Source organism: Mastacembelus armatus, chromosome 10 (genome assembly GCF_900324485.2).
Source record: "Mastacembelus armatus chromosome 10, fMasArm1.2, whole genome shotgun sequence".
In the NCBI taxonomy this organism is placed as follows: domain Eukaryota; kingdom Metazoa; phylum Chordata; class Actinopteri; order Synbranchiformes; family Mastacembelidae; genus Mastacembelus; species Mastacembelus armatus.
The window spans coordinates 10,587,144-10,603,358 of NC_046642.1; the positions used below are offsets into that span (position 1 = coordinate 10,587,144).

The 16,215-nt window shown below is 39.7% G+C and overlaps 1 protein-coding gene across 3 annotated transcripts in view; it reads left to right on the top strand.

Moving 5' to 3' along the window:
- The window catches only part of macrod1 (mono-ADP ribosylhydrolase 1), a 101,712-nt gene extending 93,738 nt beyond the window's left edge, over positions 1 to 7,974 (top strand). For 2 of the 3 annotated variants that reach the window (XM_026329705.2, XM_026329703.2), the window contains 2 exons: positions 2,581 to 2,662; positions 7,534 to 7,974. In XM_026329705.2, coding sequence (XP_026185490.1) covers positions 2,581 to 2,662; positions 7,534 to 7,568 — 117 coding nt within the window. In that variant the 3' untranslated portion in view covers positions 7,569 to 7,974. Of the gene's footprint in view, positions 1 to 2,580; positions 2,663 to 4,490; positions 4,521 to 7,533 lie in introns of all 3 variants that reach the window. The other variant, XM_026329704.2, reaches the window with a different exon arrangement.
- Positions 7,975 to 16,215: the final 8,241 nt, after the last annotated feature.

Consider the following 16,215-nt stretch of genomic DNA (forward strand, 5'->3'; position numbering starts at 1 on the left):
ACACACACTCCCAAGTCGTGGCTCCCGTGCTCATGGCCAAGTCTGCTTTTTAATTGGCTCCTTGCGGGACTAAACAAGACTAACACAAACACACACACACACACATACATTCTCTGGAGAAACAGCAAGCGGCGAAAAGACAAAATGATGGAATAGATGACTGGAGGGGAGGGACACAGTGGGAGAGGGGGGTGATGGGAGATTCAAACAAATAGGAAACTTTCCAATCAGGCGTTTACATGCTCTAAAATCTCCTCCCCTTTTCCTCTTTTTACCTCTCAGGTCTCCTCCCATTTCTCTTTTCAATCTTTGTACATCTCTGTAACCACCGTGCTGTATCAGCTCCCAGAGAGGGTGTTGATGATGTTATTGTTAGCGCTGGTGTCTCCAGAGTCTCTGTAGCAATACTAGTCGACTGATGCCATCAGCCACTACCGAGCTCAACAAACGAACATGAAACATTGCATGTCTCACCGTAGAGGACAACTGTCAACAAGCCTTAATCGGGCAAAAATGAGACCAGAAAGACGAATCAGTGAGACATTCTGCAGGGATATGGTTCCACTGTGTGTGTTTTAAGAAAGAAAAATCTTTTATTGTAAACAAATGAGATGGAGTGTATTTGCATACATATAAAAAAACAATTTTCACCAGAGGAAATTGGTTTACTCTTTAATTGAACTGCCTCACTTTTCAGTACACTACAGTGTGTTTTAGTCGGGCTTGCTCTTGCTCCGAGAGGTGTAACGTAGGAAATGAAACTGAAAATGGGAGACACACTAAAATACGAAATGGATGTGCCAACACTCTGCATCAAGTTTAATAATAAAAACATGAATCATTTATTTCTGAAGCATCAACAAAACTGTTGCAAAATTGTGCAAGCGAGCAATACCCTAGGCGACTCATAAGTTTCATAGATGTTGTGTTTGACAAATTGGATTCAGAATTTACCAAAAAGTTTCAACAAAACTGATATGACGGGGAGGGGGGAAACATTTTCAGTTCTACAAGGTCGATGAACTTTCAATCTCAATGGCTTTACAACAGGTTTTTTTTATATGTCTTAAATGTAAATCGGTAGCTAGAAAAATACAGTGTCAAATGTTCAATAAAATGCCTATTTATTAAAGAGAGTAGTGTGTTAGTTAATGTGGAAAAGATTGAGCACAATGAACAGTGAACAGTGTTTTCCTCAAAGGCGTGCGTAATGCAAGATGTGAAAAATACATTTTTCTGCAGCCAGATCCAGGTTCTGTGTTTCCAGGAGGTTCCAAGAGACGCCATTACATTCACTTGATGTTAATGTCAGTTTCAGCATCTCAGGGTCTCTGTTGCAAAAGTATCAAAATGAGCTCCCCACTGCTGCCATTTCCTGGAGGCCATTTTGCATCTCTCCTCACAAGCATTTGCTTTCATTTGAATGAGAGAGGCTGCACAGTGGAGGCAACTCAGTGTGGAGGTCAGTGATTTCGAATCTTAGCCCAGGGGATGCAGTTACTTACTGTACATTTCCATACATTTCCATGTGTTCTCCTTTAGACTCCATTCAAATCCTGGCAAATGATGATAATTGTGCAACATGCCAGGACTGAAACACACAGGCTGCAGGCTAACAGGCTGCAGAAACGTCTGTCTTTAAAAGCAAAAAACTCCTGCACCAGGCAGAAAGTGATAGAAACAGGCTGCCATTAAATTGCACTGCCTTAACCACAAAAAGAAAAAGAAAAAAAAAACTTTATAGAGACATTAGGATAGTGCTAACATTACAATCTGAGAAATTAGAAAGTACAGTGACTCCTATGTATCCTTGGAAGCATATTTTTACTGTAGCAACAATTTTAATCATCAGATAGCGTCTAGTACTGTGCGTTCAAATATAGTGTAGATAATGTAAATATTATAGACTGCAGAGCCAGGGACACGAGAGCACAGAGCATAAAGATTGTTTAGTGTTATAAAATAGCTGCACTCACTCAACCAGTGTCTCAGTATTATTTGTTGCTGTTATGTTTATGACTTTGTCTGCTCTGTGTGTGTGTGTGTATGTGTGCGCGTGCGCAGTGCTGGACAGAATTTGGTGCCATGGGTCTGGATTGAGTCGACTAGTGTTTTTTTTCCCCAACACAGTAATGAGAGAAACTGAAGGCCTGGTGCCAAATACACACATGCAGTGTAACACTCAAGGGCATGCACCAAAACACACAAGTTACTTTTCTCTCCACTAGACACACACACTTATACAGTTGAAGTACTTGTTTTGCTGCACAGAACTTGTACTTCCCTCTAATCTCTTTGTTGTATTTTCTCATACATGTGCATGTACTCTCTCTCTCTGTATACAGCTCCAGCACTGTTGTCAGCATGGAGCATAATAAGCACGGTGTTGTGGCATGATCATAATAGGGAGCTAATAGCGGAGTAATGGATTGATTAGCTGCATTCTCCTGATATCGCCGCTGCACATTGTCAGTCACTGTTACATTGTTCCCCCTGCTACTGATGTGTTATTGCATATGCTTGTAATAAAGGTCATTGTGTGTGTGTGTGTGTGTGTGTGTGTGTGTGTGTGTGTGTCAGCTGGACAGAGTCATCTTCTGTGTGTTCTTACCGAAGGATAAGGAGCTGTATCACCAGAACCTCCCACTTTACTTCCCCGCTGGTGAGTTACCTCTCTCTCTCTCTCACACACACACACACACACACACATTTGCCTATATACAGCGATGACAGCTGAGCTCGATTTAGCTACACTACGAATAAAGACATACACAATGGTTTGATGTCTAGTCAGCATCATCTTCTGTGTAATTTGCACATCCAGTACATTCACACATACATATACTGACATTCAGCTTACATACTGCAGATTCTGTTTATGGCAAGGCCTTTTGTATAACTGACAACTTGAGAAACTTGTTTGTTGATTCACTCGAGTTTATTTCATGTATTTTTTTTCCCCACCACTTTAGTTTAGAAAGGAAAAAAAAAATCTGTTGAGTTTGAGTTTAAATTGTCTTTGTGTCACATTAGTCGTAGTGAGTTACAAAAGCAAATGCAAAAAGTGACATGGGCTTACACATATTTTATGCAAACTGTGGTGTGGAATAATTTCAGTTAAAGACAGCTCAGAACAACAAGATGTGACATACAAAATATTTCTCCTTTTTAGATTTTATTGCACCGCAGAAGAATAGATCTAGGGATATTTATTGGAACAGAGATTTTAACTGTATGAGATGTAAACACAATACTAAGTACAATCCACATACCCAGCCTGGGAGAGCCCATAAAGACTTAAAACCTATTGACTATTGACATTATCTTATGTTAACATCCTAACATTTAAGTGTAGGCACAAAATACAGGCTGAAGTTTTGGAAAAGGTTGTTTAGTGAAGAAGTTCATTAATCACATGACTGTATAAAGCTGGAGTCAGTTGCTTGTTCCTCTAATTTAGCATAAAGACTGGAAGCAAAGTTCAAAAATATTTTAATTCAACACCTTTGAAAATCGCTAATTAACACGTCGTATCTCATTTGTTTATCTCACACATGCAGAAAAAAGAGGTTTTGCTATTGCAGGAGGAGTTGCGTGCTGTAATTATTTTTCGACAATCAGCAGTTGATCCGTCCACTCAGAACTTCTGTGCAGCATCTCCAGCTATAGATGCAGTTAATCCAGATACACTTATAGAGCACGGGCTTTATTTCTAGTCTGTTCACAGGCAAATTTACACTTGGTCACTTCATGCTTCTTAGAAGGACTGGCTAGTTCTCTGAGATCAAGAAATCCAAGAGTAAATGTGACTGAGGAGCATTCGAGACAGATTGAGATGCAATCTAGCCTGTATTTTCAAAGGTGTAAATTCATCCTTGCTAGAGTGTTGATGAGGGAGTATCAATACCAAGATATGTGTATATGTAGCTAGTATGTATGTAATATACTGTATCTCACAGAAGTGAGTCCACCCCTCACATTTTTGTAAATAATTTATTATATCTTTTCATGTGACAACACTGAAGAAATGACACTTTGCTACAATGTAAAGTAGTGAGTGTACAGCTTGTATAACAGTGTACATTTGCTATCCCCTCAAAATAACTCAACACACAGCCATTAATGTCTAAACCACTAGCAACAAAAGTGAGTACACCCCCTAAATGTCCAAATTGGGCCCAAAGTGTCAATATTTTGTGTGACCACCATTATTTGTGTGACCACACCTAAATTAAGTTAAATTGGGGAAGCTGTGAGGACAAGGCTCTGTCACTACATCCTGTTTTTCACATTTTACTCTTGTAATGAAAGCAAAAAAGTGTATTTCCTAACACGCTGCACACTAATCATGTTAGGACCTTGTTAGCTACCAGAAAGTGAACGATGTCCATGTATGTTTATCTGAGTCCATCATTTTGCCAAGTTCAGTTTTGGAAAGTTTCAGATGTTTCATCTGTGTTTTGCTTTCATTTCTGTGCCCACTCCTTTAGCCTGACCAGTGACAGCAGCTTATTGTTCAGGTAACCAGCACGGTGTGTACTGACGTGTAGTTTGCTCTATCGGCAGCAGTAACTACATGTTGTCTGTTTGTAGCTAGATAGGTTTAAACCGTAAGTAAAATATAAATGATGTGTTCACAGAAGGAAACACTGCCATTTCTTCCAAATTGCACATATTTTTAGAATAAATTGCCTGCATTTTGCACCTCAAGTTAAATGAAAATTTATGTTTACATTCTGTGCATTCTTGAATGCAAGTAATGGCCACTGCTGGACTCAAGCTGATTAGTTTACAAACTGTTGAAAATGTTAAAAGCGTTTTTTTTTTTTTTTTTTCCTCCAACGGTAAAAAGTGTCGGTTTAAATGAAAAAATAACAACCATGTTTTACGCCTCCACGGTAAACTGCTTTTGACTAAACTGCTTTTCAAAACAGACTAAAAGGAAAGTAGTGTCCCATCATTGCAGATTGATTTGTACGGTTAAATGAAGTTTAGTAAATACGTAAATTTTATGTTGGCTCAAGTTGTGACATGATGATTTCACCCATTTGTTTTGATTACACTCGTGATTGATTGTGGTATATTGCCAAGCAGTCTGGGCTCCTTAGCATGATCAGTCATCCACTCAATTATTCAAATTAAGCATTGGTATTACAACTGCAGACTTAACCTCGAATGCCTTGCTTTACCACTGCTATAAATCAAACTCACCTTTTGCCTCCAAAACATTTTGAGAGAGAGGTCTAAACCATCTCCTGCTTTCTGCTTTTATAAAACAGCAGCAAACAAAGCAATGAAACAATCAAAGTTGCTGAAAAGAAATCCTTTAAAGTTCCACCCCCCGCAACCTTTGCACAGCTGCACAGTCCTGCAAATTATTGCATTTATCTGAATTATACAGATGGAGCAGGGTCACTCATATCTCTCAGCACAAAGTCAGTGATGTACTGTGGGCCTGAATTAGTACCTTGACAACTCTCCTCTCTGCTCTTGCAGGCATGACAAAAATCAGGCGTTATTAATTTTTGCATTTCAGCTTTTCAAAGTTGTGCGGCAGAAACAGCAGAGCCAAAGATGAATCGCAACAAAGAAACAAACCTTCACAAAAACATGGCAGCATGAGCAACAAAAAGCTTTTCAGCTTTCAGCCAAAGTTACGAGTGTTGTGTTTAATTTGAAATGAAAGGAGAAATTTCATGGGCTCAGTGGCAGTAAAGTCAAAGCAATAGAGAAACGCCTCTGGGGTTTGAATATATCACTCAGAAAAACATTAATATGCATGCTGCTTAACAGTTTAAGGCAATACATATAGTAAGCATAGCATTTAAAATAAATGTCTCATCTTACAGTATTTTTTTTTAAAGGTCTGTTGTCTAAAACAACAGTGAAAAGTTTTTTTTTTTCCTGAGGATTTAAAGCATTTTAAATATTTGTCTTGACAGACAAGAAGAGCAAGACCTACCTATTAAAAATGAGAACAGAATCCAATCACCTCTGAAGCCGTATCTCTCACAAAAGCTTTAAACTCTGGGTTAAGAGTCTTTCTTTTTTATAATCTTTTTGCAGACAGTAGTGGCCGATATCATGAAGGATTTCTCTCTCATTTCAACGTGGGACTTTAGAAAGATCAATTGCTAAAAATAATGGGATGTCAAACTGTGATGCCCTTGTGCTCTCTACTTCATACAAAAAGCCAAACACACTATGTAGGGAATATACAAAGGACTGTTTTGCAGATATAAATGTAACACTGACTAAGTAGAAGCAACCACCTCATACTAAATAATAATGTTTTTAATTTTTCAACAAATATAATGAAAATGCCAGAATCAACAATGATTTAATTGTATGTATAAGTATTTCATGTGTAGTCAAAGCTTCAGCCTATCCATCCATCAGCTGGGTCACAGGGTGCCGGAGCCAATCCCAGAGGTGGGCAGCACCCTGGACAGATCACCAGTTGATCACAGGGCTGACACATAGACAGATAAACTCTCACAGTGACATCTGCAGGCAGTTTTGTGTCACTGATTAAGCTAAGCCTAATCTGCATGTCTTTGGACTGTGGGAGAAAAGTTAGTTGGTCATACCAAGTCGTACCGCCATGTTTCTACAATAGCCCAGAACGGACAAACCAAAAACTGGCTCTAGACAGGGAATCGTGTTTTGACATGCCACCTCATGGCCACCGTACACTCCCTCATCACTGGAAATGTGGTGGTGGGGTAGTCAGAAGGCTGTAATCTAAAATCCACTAGGGGTCGCTAAATCTTTCACGATTTACACCTTTAAAGATGAGCTGCTGCAAATAAGCAAATGGTTGCCGACATGTTTGCCGTGCTGAAAAAATAAATTGTGCTACTTCACAGGAAAATCAAAAGTATTTAAAATAATAAAAATAATTTTATGATCAGGTTGTATGAATAAGTTAGTTTATATGGTGATGAATAAAATTTTATTCTCATCCCTCCAACTTCAGATTTAGAGGATGTGTTTTCGTAACCTGCTAAAGTTTCAGCACGAAGCATGAAATTAACAATTTTACATCTCCACGCTGGACTGAAGAGGTCATTTTCCAAATTCAGATGTGTCCCTTTAACACAAAAAAAAAAAAAAAAAAAAAAAAAGCCTTTGGTACTTTAGCTGTTGGTGTTTTTCTCCTCTAATGGATGTGCAGCAGATTTTGTACCAGCGGTGAGTGAGCAGTAGCGGTGTTTGGCTGGTAGATGGACCGGAACTGTCTGCCTGTGTGACAGAGCTACTGCAGGCAGGAATCCAAGTTCCACTCTAAACCTTATATGTCTCCAACACCTGGCACGTCGCACACTAGCTGTCTGTTTGATGTGTGCGTGTGCGTGTGTTTGCATGTTTTGAGTGTGTCATTGGCCATGCTGGACAGATAGTTACTAATCCTCGCTAACAGATCCCTCTGAAGCAACCAGACTCTCCACAAGCCAAAAGGCTGTTAACCACTGCATGACCACGGGTAAATGTTCTCTTCCCATGTTTTCAATGTATTTTTTTCTCTCCCAGCTCCCACAGTGGTCACTGTCAAGAGTAAACTCTGAGGGAGTGGATCAGTCAGGTTGGTTGCTGTGGATACACAACGCTGCATCTGCATCCAGATTTCTCCATGCAAATCAAGACCTTCTTCAGCAGATAGATAACTCCTAAATGGATGATTGCTTTTTTGAAGTGCGCACTGGCTCTTCTGTTGATTAGTTACTCTGTATTTCCTAGTAATGGTTGTGGGTGAGAGAGTTGTGATTGTTGAGTTGTGATGTAGGAATGTGTGTACCTTAAACTGCACTATAACTTTACCTTTGCTGGCTGTGATCAGTGTTGCATTAAGCCTAGACACACACACATTCTCTCCCCAATGAGTCAGAAATGCTATGTGCTATTTGAATATTCCATTTCCACTGTGTGTCCATGTATGTGAGACAAAGGCTTATTAAAGCAAATCACACACAGTTCTGGTGCATATGAATTGATTATTTCTCAGGATGCAATATGAGTCAATGAGCTGGGTGTCACAGGGGAACACTTCCCATTAATATTTTCTTCCCGTTTCCTCACAGAAACAGGGGCTTTGTTTATCTCTCAGCAGTGAAAGGGGAAAATGACATTTGCTCAGTTACTGCACTGAACTCCTGTTTTGAGGTGGTTTACTTATCTACTTCATACCCCTGCTTCGCCATATTTCAGACGAAAACGTACTTTTTACTGCACAACATACTATGTATACTAATTTTAAAGATTCGTATTTCACACACACACACATCTGCTTCTGAAATATGAAGTATAGTTCAGTATACGAAGATATACAGTAGTAGAGCTGGGCGTTTAAGTCACATATGAAAATTTTCAAAATGGTCCGATGTGTTCTACTATGATGTATCACAACAAAACTCTTCTTTGGTAGTTTAATTAAAAATCTCTGACTAATTTTCTCTCTCTAAGAATATCAGTTTACTTTTATTGTCACTTTACAAAGTTATAATGCTGAATTATCACTTAAACCTTTCATTATACCTTTAAGTACATTTCTGCAGTATATAATTATTATATTGTTGTGTTGCTACTTGCATAAAGGATCTGAATACTTCTCCTGCCATCAGTGTCATTTCCAGTTTTTTGCTTTCATAGTTTTACTTTTTTTTAGGCGACACTGCACCTGTTCATTTGTAACAACAATCATCAATCCTTCCTGCTTCTCTCTCTTTTTTTTTTTTTTTTACCTTATTTCCTTTTTGTCTCCATGCTGTCCAAATCCCATCTACCCTTGCTTCCTGTGTGCCTGTCACAACACACCATATGCGTATTTATGCAAGGACCATCATGCTACAGTACTCCCTACAGTGCATCTGTATGAGTTTTTAATTGTTTGTTGCAGGATGTAGCAGCCACGTGCCGGCGGGATGCAGGCAGTGATTTGTGTGATGCGAAATGAGTATTTAGCGAGCCACCGTCCCGCCCCACAACTTTCATCTGCCAAGAACCGTCTTTATTGATTCCAAACAATCTGCCACGGAGGTGCACAGACAGGGAGGAGGGTGGTGGGTAGTTGGGATGGTGGAAGGAGAAGGGTTGTAGGGGAAAAAATGAACTACAAAGAATATTAACAGTAGAATAGGAGAGACAGCCCTTTTCTTTAATGCAGGCTTCTGTCACAAAGTATTTTCCTCTTCTGAGCTCTTTGATTCTCACCCTGTCTGGGCCTCTGTTTCTTCTCCTTCCTCCTCCTCTTCTCTCTTTCTCGCTGTTTTACTCTCCAGGATGATGGAAAAAATAAACAGATGGAAGAGGGTGGGATAGAGAGACAGAGGAAGGATGTAAGAGTTCAAACTGAGAGAGGGGGAGGAAAAATTGTGAGGATGAGAGGATGCAATGCTGGCGGGAGTATGGAGGGATGGGAGGAAAAGAGGGATGGAGAGCCTGATGAACTCATCTAAAGGCGCTCTGGGTTTTTTAATAAGCAGCAGACTGTGAAGCTACTCTCCGACCAGTCACTCTGAATAATGAGAGAGAGGGAAAGAGAGAGACAGTAGATGAGAGGATGAAAAGACAACGAGACTCATTATCCTCCGACCAATTTTCATCACTGTCCCTTCAGTAATCTCTCTCTCTTCTTTCTGTCTCTCTCGCTCAAACAGTCCACAGCTCTGTTTGAAATGACAGATGAAGACCAATTACGCTAACTGTTTCGTTAACTTGAAGGCTGATTCCCTGCCTTCCTCCAAAACATACGCTGATAATCCTGTTGGCCCTGGAAATTACTCGCTGCTCATAGCCCGCCAACACACCTGTGTCAGCATGTGCATGTGTGTACTCTTAATACACTCCATACTTAAAGACTTTGTGTGTACAGGGTAGTGGAGGTGTGTATGTTGAAAAATGCCCACTGTTTGTTGAATTGTCACTCTCAGGTGTTTGAAGAATTACTTAGGGCTGATGGCTGCTGCTGCTGCTGCTGACGTTACTGCAGTCTAAGAGGTTTTTGTTCTTCTCCTTGAGCTTGTTATGATGTGGTATGAAGTTCAGATTTTGAAGTTTGTCTTTTTGTTTGCTATTGCATGTCATTGTAATCTCAGGGAATCTTCATTCAGGACCTGTATTCTCTGGTGCTGCACTGGTTTGGCTGAATCGCTCTTGAAATGTAGAATGAGGAAAATCTGTGCTTTTGCTGTTTTGCTGAATGGGTTTTTTAATGCAGCAAGCTCTCCAGATGTGGCTTTCATCATGCTGTGTTTCAGATGTTCATTGTGTTGTTGTTGTTGTTGTTGCCGGTCTGAGCACTGCTGCTTGATTGCAATATGATACCATAATACATTTATATATAGATTTTTGTCTAATATGATAAAGCAGCACCAAATTGTCAGTAGCCACATGTGATGTTATGAAACTGTCTCCCTCTATGTCACGGGGGTGTAAGTAAATAAAGATGCATTTATGTGGCACTTTTTAAAACAAAAGTTATAAATTCCTTTACAGTTGCTCTGTTTTGTCTTGTTGTTGCACTGAGATTATTGGCTGAATAAATGAGTTAAAGCTGCACACTCATAACTCTGATGCGGGTCTACTCTGAGGATCAATATTTTGGCACATCTTGCCTTTTTAAGGGCCCTGAAACGCCATGGTCAGCACACACTGGTGATTTTAATTATTTGAGCTGCTTAGAGCTTAATTGTGGTTGAAATCAATGTCTGTTGTGCTGTATTTACTGTTCTCAGTTTTATAAAGTGTCCCAATTGTGAGATGTAGTGTATGTTCTACAGAGTGTCCTTAAAAGGTTCCACAGTTGAGCCAAACGAATAGTATGACTGCGAAGAAGGTGCAGACATTACAGTTGTGTGACTCTGAAGATGCTAGTTATTATGCAAAAGTAGGAATATTCATACAGCAGGTGTCCAGAATCTCAATTTCATTCTCACTATAGAGTAAACTAATGGGTGTCTGTTGCATAATGACTAGTCATTAAAGGGGTGATTTAAAACAGAGCTTTCCTCTCAGGGACTGTGTGAGAATATAGTGTGTACTTGACTATCACCACCCACTCACCTGTTAGCTTTGCTGCACCTTTTACAGTGGGACAAAATAGAAGTGTTATAGTATGTCTTTATGGGTGAGCACAGTCGCCAGTGGAGCTCCACCCACCATCAATGTAATGATTGACAACACATGCGTGGGTATGCTTGGTCTTTAAAGCATGAACACTCCCAGATTTTAAACAATGTAATGTTGTGGCAGGTCAAAGAATTGTTATGAGACAAGAGTTAATGTTCCAAAGATGAGTTCTTAGCTCTGACAAATATATGTCATTTTGTCACAAAACTGCATAAAGATGGAAATCAGCAATCTTCTTATTCAGGGGTCACCAACCCTGGTCCTGAAAGACTGCCCTGTTAGTTTTCCAACTATCCCTGCCCTTCCAGCTTCTGTTTGTGAAATGAACACATAAATATCCTCTATTAATGTGTTATTCATACTCTAATTATAAATGGGGGAAAATATTTGTATGAGCTTAGCTGTTATTTGAAGTTCAGTCAGTTTAAGTAATTGAAAGGAAGCTAAACTCCTTTAAACTTGTTAATCTGTTCCAAATATGTAACACGGCAAAAGTAGCTAATTTGGGCTATTAGAATTATGTGATTACTTGGCTAGCAGGGGCTAACCATCTTTGGAATAATGCATGAACAAGTTGGATTAGTAAGAGGTTTTCCCAATCTTTCTGTTCTGCAGATATTATGTAAATTCACCAACAAGATCACCTCAAAAATCATTTATATGCTAGAAAGGCCCACATGTCCAACAAGCAACATTTCTGGAATCAAATTTCAACTGTATTGCATAACGTGAAAGTATGTGAGGAAATGTGTCCATATATATAACAAAGCAGTACAGCACAAACAGGGAAACAATAACAGCTGCTGACAGGCTTCCTGCAGTCCATCAGTGCCTTGTGCTGAGGAATCCTTGTTGCACAGACGTCTGTTCTTGACATCTCTGGTTTACAGTCCTCTGAACCTGCAGTAGTGGGATGAAATTTCCCTGAAGCTCTGCTGGAAGAAAGCGGGTTATGGCTCCTAATGAGATTTGGGTCGTCGCACATTCGAGGTATAAAAAAAAAAAGAAAAAAAAAAAGAAAAGCTAAGAGTTAAGTTTTGAATCAGCTGCTTTATAAAAGTGACAAGATGAGGTATTATTCCAGCTGGATCTTGTTATGTAAAGTGCACTAAACCAGGAAATAAATGGTGGCTTAGGGCACTGTTAATCACAGTTATTTAATCACACTTAGCCACAATCATAAACACTGCTACAAAGGTGGCTCATATTAGACTAAATGCCAATTAGCAGTGACAATCACCACTGTGGGATGCAAGTTTTTCAAACCAAGTGAGACAGGTAACAGAGCCCCAGAATTGTACGTGTGTATCAAGGAAAATTCTAACAGCAGCAACAACAAAGACAGGAAATATCAGATGTGACAGATAACATCTGTGACCTGTGTAAATTGGTGTTCAAGCGAACGTGGTGCACTTGGTAGCAATGATCATAATCATTTAACTTAAAAATTTAAGTTTTAACATTATTGTGTCAATCTACTGTATATAATGTTGGTCATGCTGCCTAAAACTAACAATCTTCCATAAGATGAAGTTCAAAGTTCATTATTAATGTGAACAATTTCACCATAATGTACTTTTAAGCTGATCTGGAGCTTGCAATAATATCACAGTGCTGATCAGCAGATGGATTTTGCCCATTTATTATTAAAGAAAAGATAGAAATGACATTATTTCTTTGTTCACTTTGTAAAACAATTTCATCACACTTTATATACCCACGTTTTGCCTTTATAGAACTAGTTTTACGTTCATATACAGGTAGTTCAGTATATGTACATAATGGTGACTGTAAATATTTAAACGCTGACTCATTTTTTTGTCAAAATGGTACTCCACTATATTGAATCTGACTGCCAGCTTTAATTTACAGGGTATGTATATCCATACTGAACAAACAACACAAACAAAACAACTATCCTGATATTGAAGTGACAGTGAGATTTAAGGAGAGGAAAACAATACTTTCCTTAAAAAGAAAAGTTTTCTGCATGACGTTTTAAAAATGGCCAGTGTTTCTCAAAATTGTGCCAGGGGTATGTAAATTTATGAGCATAACTGTACATAATGCAGATTGACTCCTAAACTGTTTAATCAATATGGATGTGATGATGTCAAAATGTGCTTTTACAGAGCCAAAACAATAAAAAGGTGCCACTGTCCAAATGTTTACAGATTGCGTTATATATCACAGAAACAACAACAGATGCTTGAATACAGAGCGAAAACTGTCTCCCATAAAAAAAAGGTACAGAAACTTGCTGCCAGTGCCAAGTTAAATTAAAATGTGTAGCTATTCCTCCAGAGTTTAAAGATGAATATCTGGTTTCTGATGTTTATATGATATAAGTGTTGTATTAAGAATACAATAGCATCTCTGGGTTTCTTTTTCTCTGTAGTGTTTCCCACCTTAAATAAGAGAAAAACATTTTCATAGAACATAACAACCACGCTCCGAGACATAGAAACCTGTTAACAAACCCCTACGCATTTCTTCATTGTGCTGATGTCAAACAAATTAGGGGAAAGGTAAATTGGTCCTGATGCTGCTGGAGTCAGACCTCTTGGAACCAATTCAAGAACCTGCTGAGCTTTGAACCCTGGTTGTGGAAGAGTGTAGGTAAAGTATATAAATATGTGTGTGCTTGTGTGTACAATCAGTATGAATTAGGGAAATGTTTCAGGCTTTTCAAGGTATTTGTGTTCAGAGAAAATTGGAGGAAAACAGTGGCTGGCTCTCAGAGAGAATGAGGGACCGGCAGGGAGGTGAGATGGTTGATGTGTATGGATGAAGCCATGATGGAGAGAGCGAGAGAAGAGGGAGGAGGGTGATGTTTATGGGTGGGGGGTTGCGAGGCCAGTAAACTGCTTGTGAAATGAAAATGGCTCTTTAGCAGAATCCAGGACACTTGGGCGCTGCACTGGATCAATGTCTCTGATTTACTGTCTGAAAGCCTGTCAGGGGGAAAGAGAGGCAGAGGGGGGGGAGGCCGGACAGAGAGAACTTAGAGCTTAGAGGTAGAAGAGTCCTTTAATGGAAGGAGAAGGAGGAGAGATGGGGAGAGTTAAGGATAGAGAGGGAAATTGTCTGTCAGAGTGACAGTGCAAGGAGGCAGAATCAGAGGGATTGCTCCTCAAGTCCTCGTGGCTGAGATACAAAATCAATCTGTCAAGGCGATGGGGAAGGGCAATCTTGTTTTGTGCAGGGAATTGGTGCAGCCATTTGGGGTAAAATCAATAGGGGACACATGGCGCTTCTTAAATCTTTACTATCCCACAGAGGCCAGTTGTATTGACAAACAGGGGAGTGTACTTGGGCAGTACACAAATCCTTAACTTGACCTGTCGGGAAGGAATCTATATTCTGTTGGTGGCCAAAGCGTAGGTGTCGGATGAAAATGGGGCTTTCTGCTTTGCACAGGAAGTTCATGTCAGTGATGAAAAGACGGCTTTGAGGTAGAACAAACTTTCGTCTATTGATACTGATTTTATTACAGATGACAGAAGTGGTGATCCACCACAGTCTGACTCTACCATTTCCTGATCAAATACGCTTCACATTACTGTCTTGAATAATCAACAATTTAAAGACTACAGTCTACCAAGTCTACAGCCAAACATTAGCCCAGTAAAGCTAATGATACGAACACACTGATGTCCAGCAGGTTAGTTTTACCATCTTAACCATAACAGTATAGCGTTTGGCATGCTTACATTTGATAAGAAGCACTAAAGACAATTTCTACCTGATATGGAGCCAGATGAAAAGTTATCTGGACCAAATTACAGCCATTCAGTTGCTCCAGTAGTTGCTATTTGTCTCAGAAGAAAAATTCTCAACTTGCTGGTGGTGATGGAGTAGAAGTCAGGGGATCGTCAAAGTCATTAGGATGAATCATTTAGGCCCCATAAATATCTGCACACAGTTGGAGCTAATACATTTAGCAGATTTTATTTTATAAATAAGTGAAAACTTTGACTTTTAGTAAGGAGATATGGTGGATCTACCCACAGGGTGACATCCTTCACCATACTTGCTGAATATGATGGGAGTGAAATCTTATCAAAGTTTTCCAGAGCCCAAGCTGATGACTTCAAATGTCCTTTGTTGTCTACCAACCTCAGACCTGGAGCTTTTCTGTTTACTATCATATAAAAAGCAGTGTTTAGTGACCTTTACAGGTCATCACAATGATAAACTAATTCAATTAATGATCTGCTGATCAATTGATTAGTTAATAGTTGCAGGTCTATCTCTCTATTGTTCACTGTTTCTGCCGTTGACATCATAGATTTGTCATTGTGTGTTTGTTACAATGTGTATGTGTTTGTTTGATGTGTCTAAAGGGGAGGAGTGTGTTGCTGCGAGTATCGCTATGTCTGAGTAAATGACACACACACACACACACACAGGTGGAGCTCTGGGGCCCACAACATCAGCCTGGACGTCTCGACAAGAGTGTTTTCCTGCACCCTCAGGACATGGGGAGTCTGGGTGGTGGGGTTTTTTATTTTTATTTTGAGTGTTTAATGTATTAAAAGGGGACGGGGTAATGAATTATAATCTTTAATGCAGAAACCGATCGATACCTCCCAGAGAATAAATCAGCTTTTACTGAGAGCGTCAAAGGCCCTTAATACACTAGGGGAGAGAAAGGGAGTGCACAAGGGAGGAGGAGGTGGAGGAAGAGGGAGGGAAGCAGCAGGGACACACTGTTAGGAAAGGTGGAACAAACAAAGGAAGCAGAAAGAGAGGAGGATGAAATAGAAGTGAGGGAGGGAGGGGGGATGAATGGATACAGAGAGGTGGGTGGAGGCAGATGGAGGGAAGTTATAGATGAACAGACTCACCTTTAGGCTAACCTCATTGAGTAAAAGCCCGGTAAAAGCACAGATTTTGACAGTTTTGTGAGGCGGCGAGGTTGCAGGGTCAGCCGGTGTGTACGCACACGCACTCCACTTACTTGTTATTTTTCCACCTAGTTGTATTGTGTTCCATCTCAATGATCCCCTCCCTGACTTCTGTTGCCTGGAGCAAAATATAATTAATTGAATTACACCACCACTTCTCGATCAAAGATCACCTCAC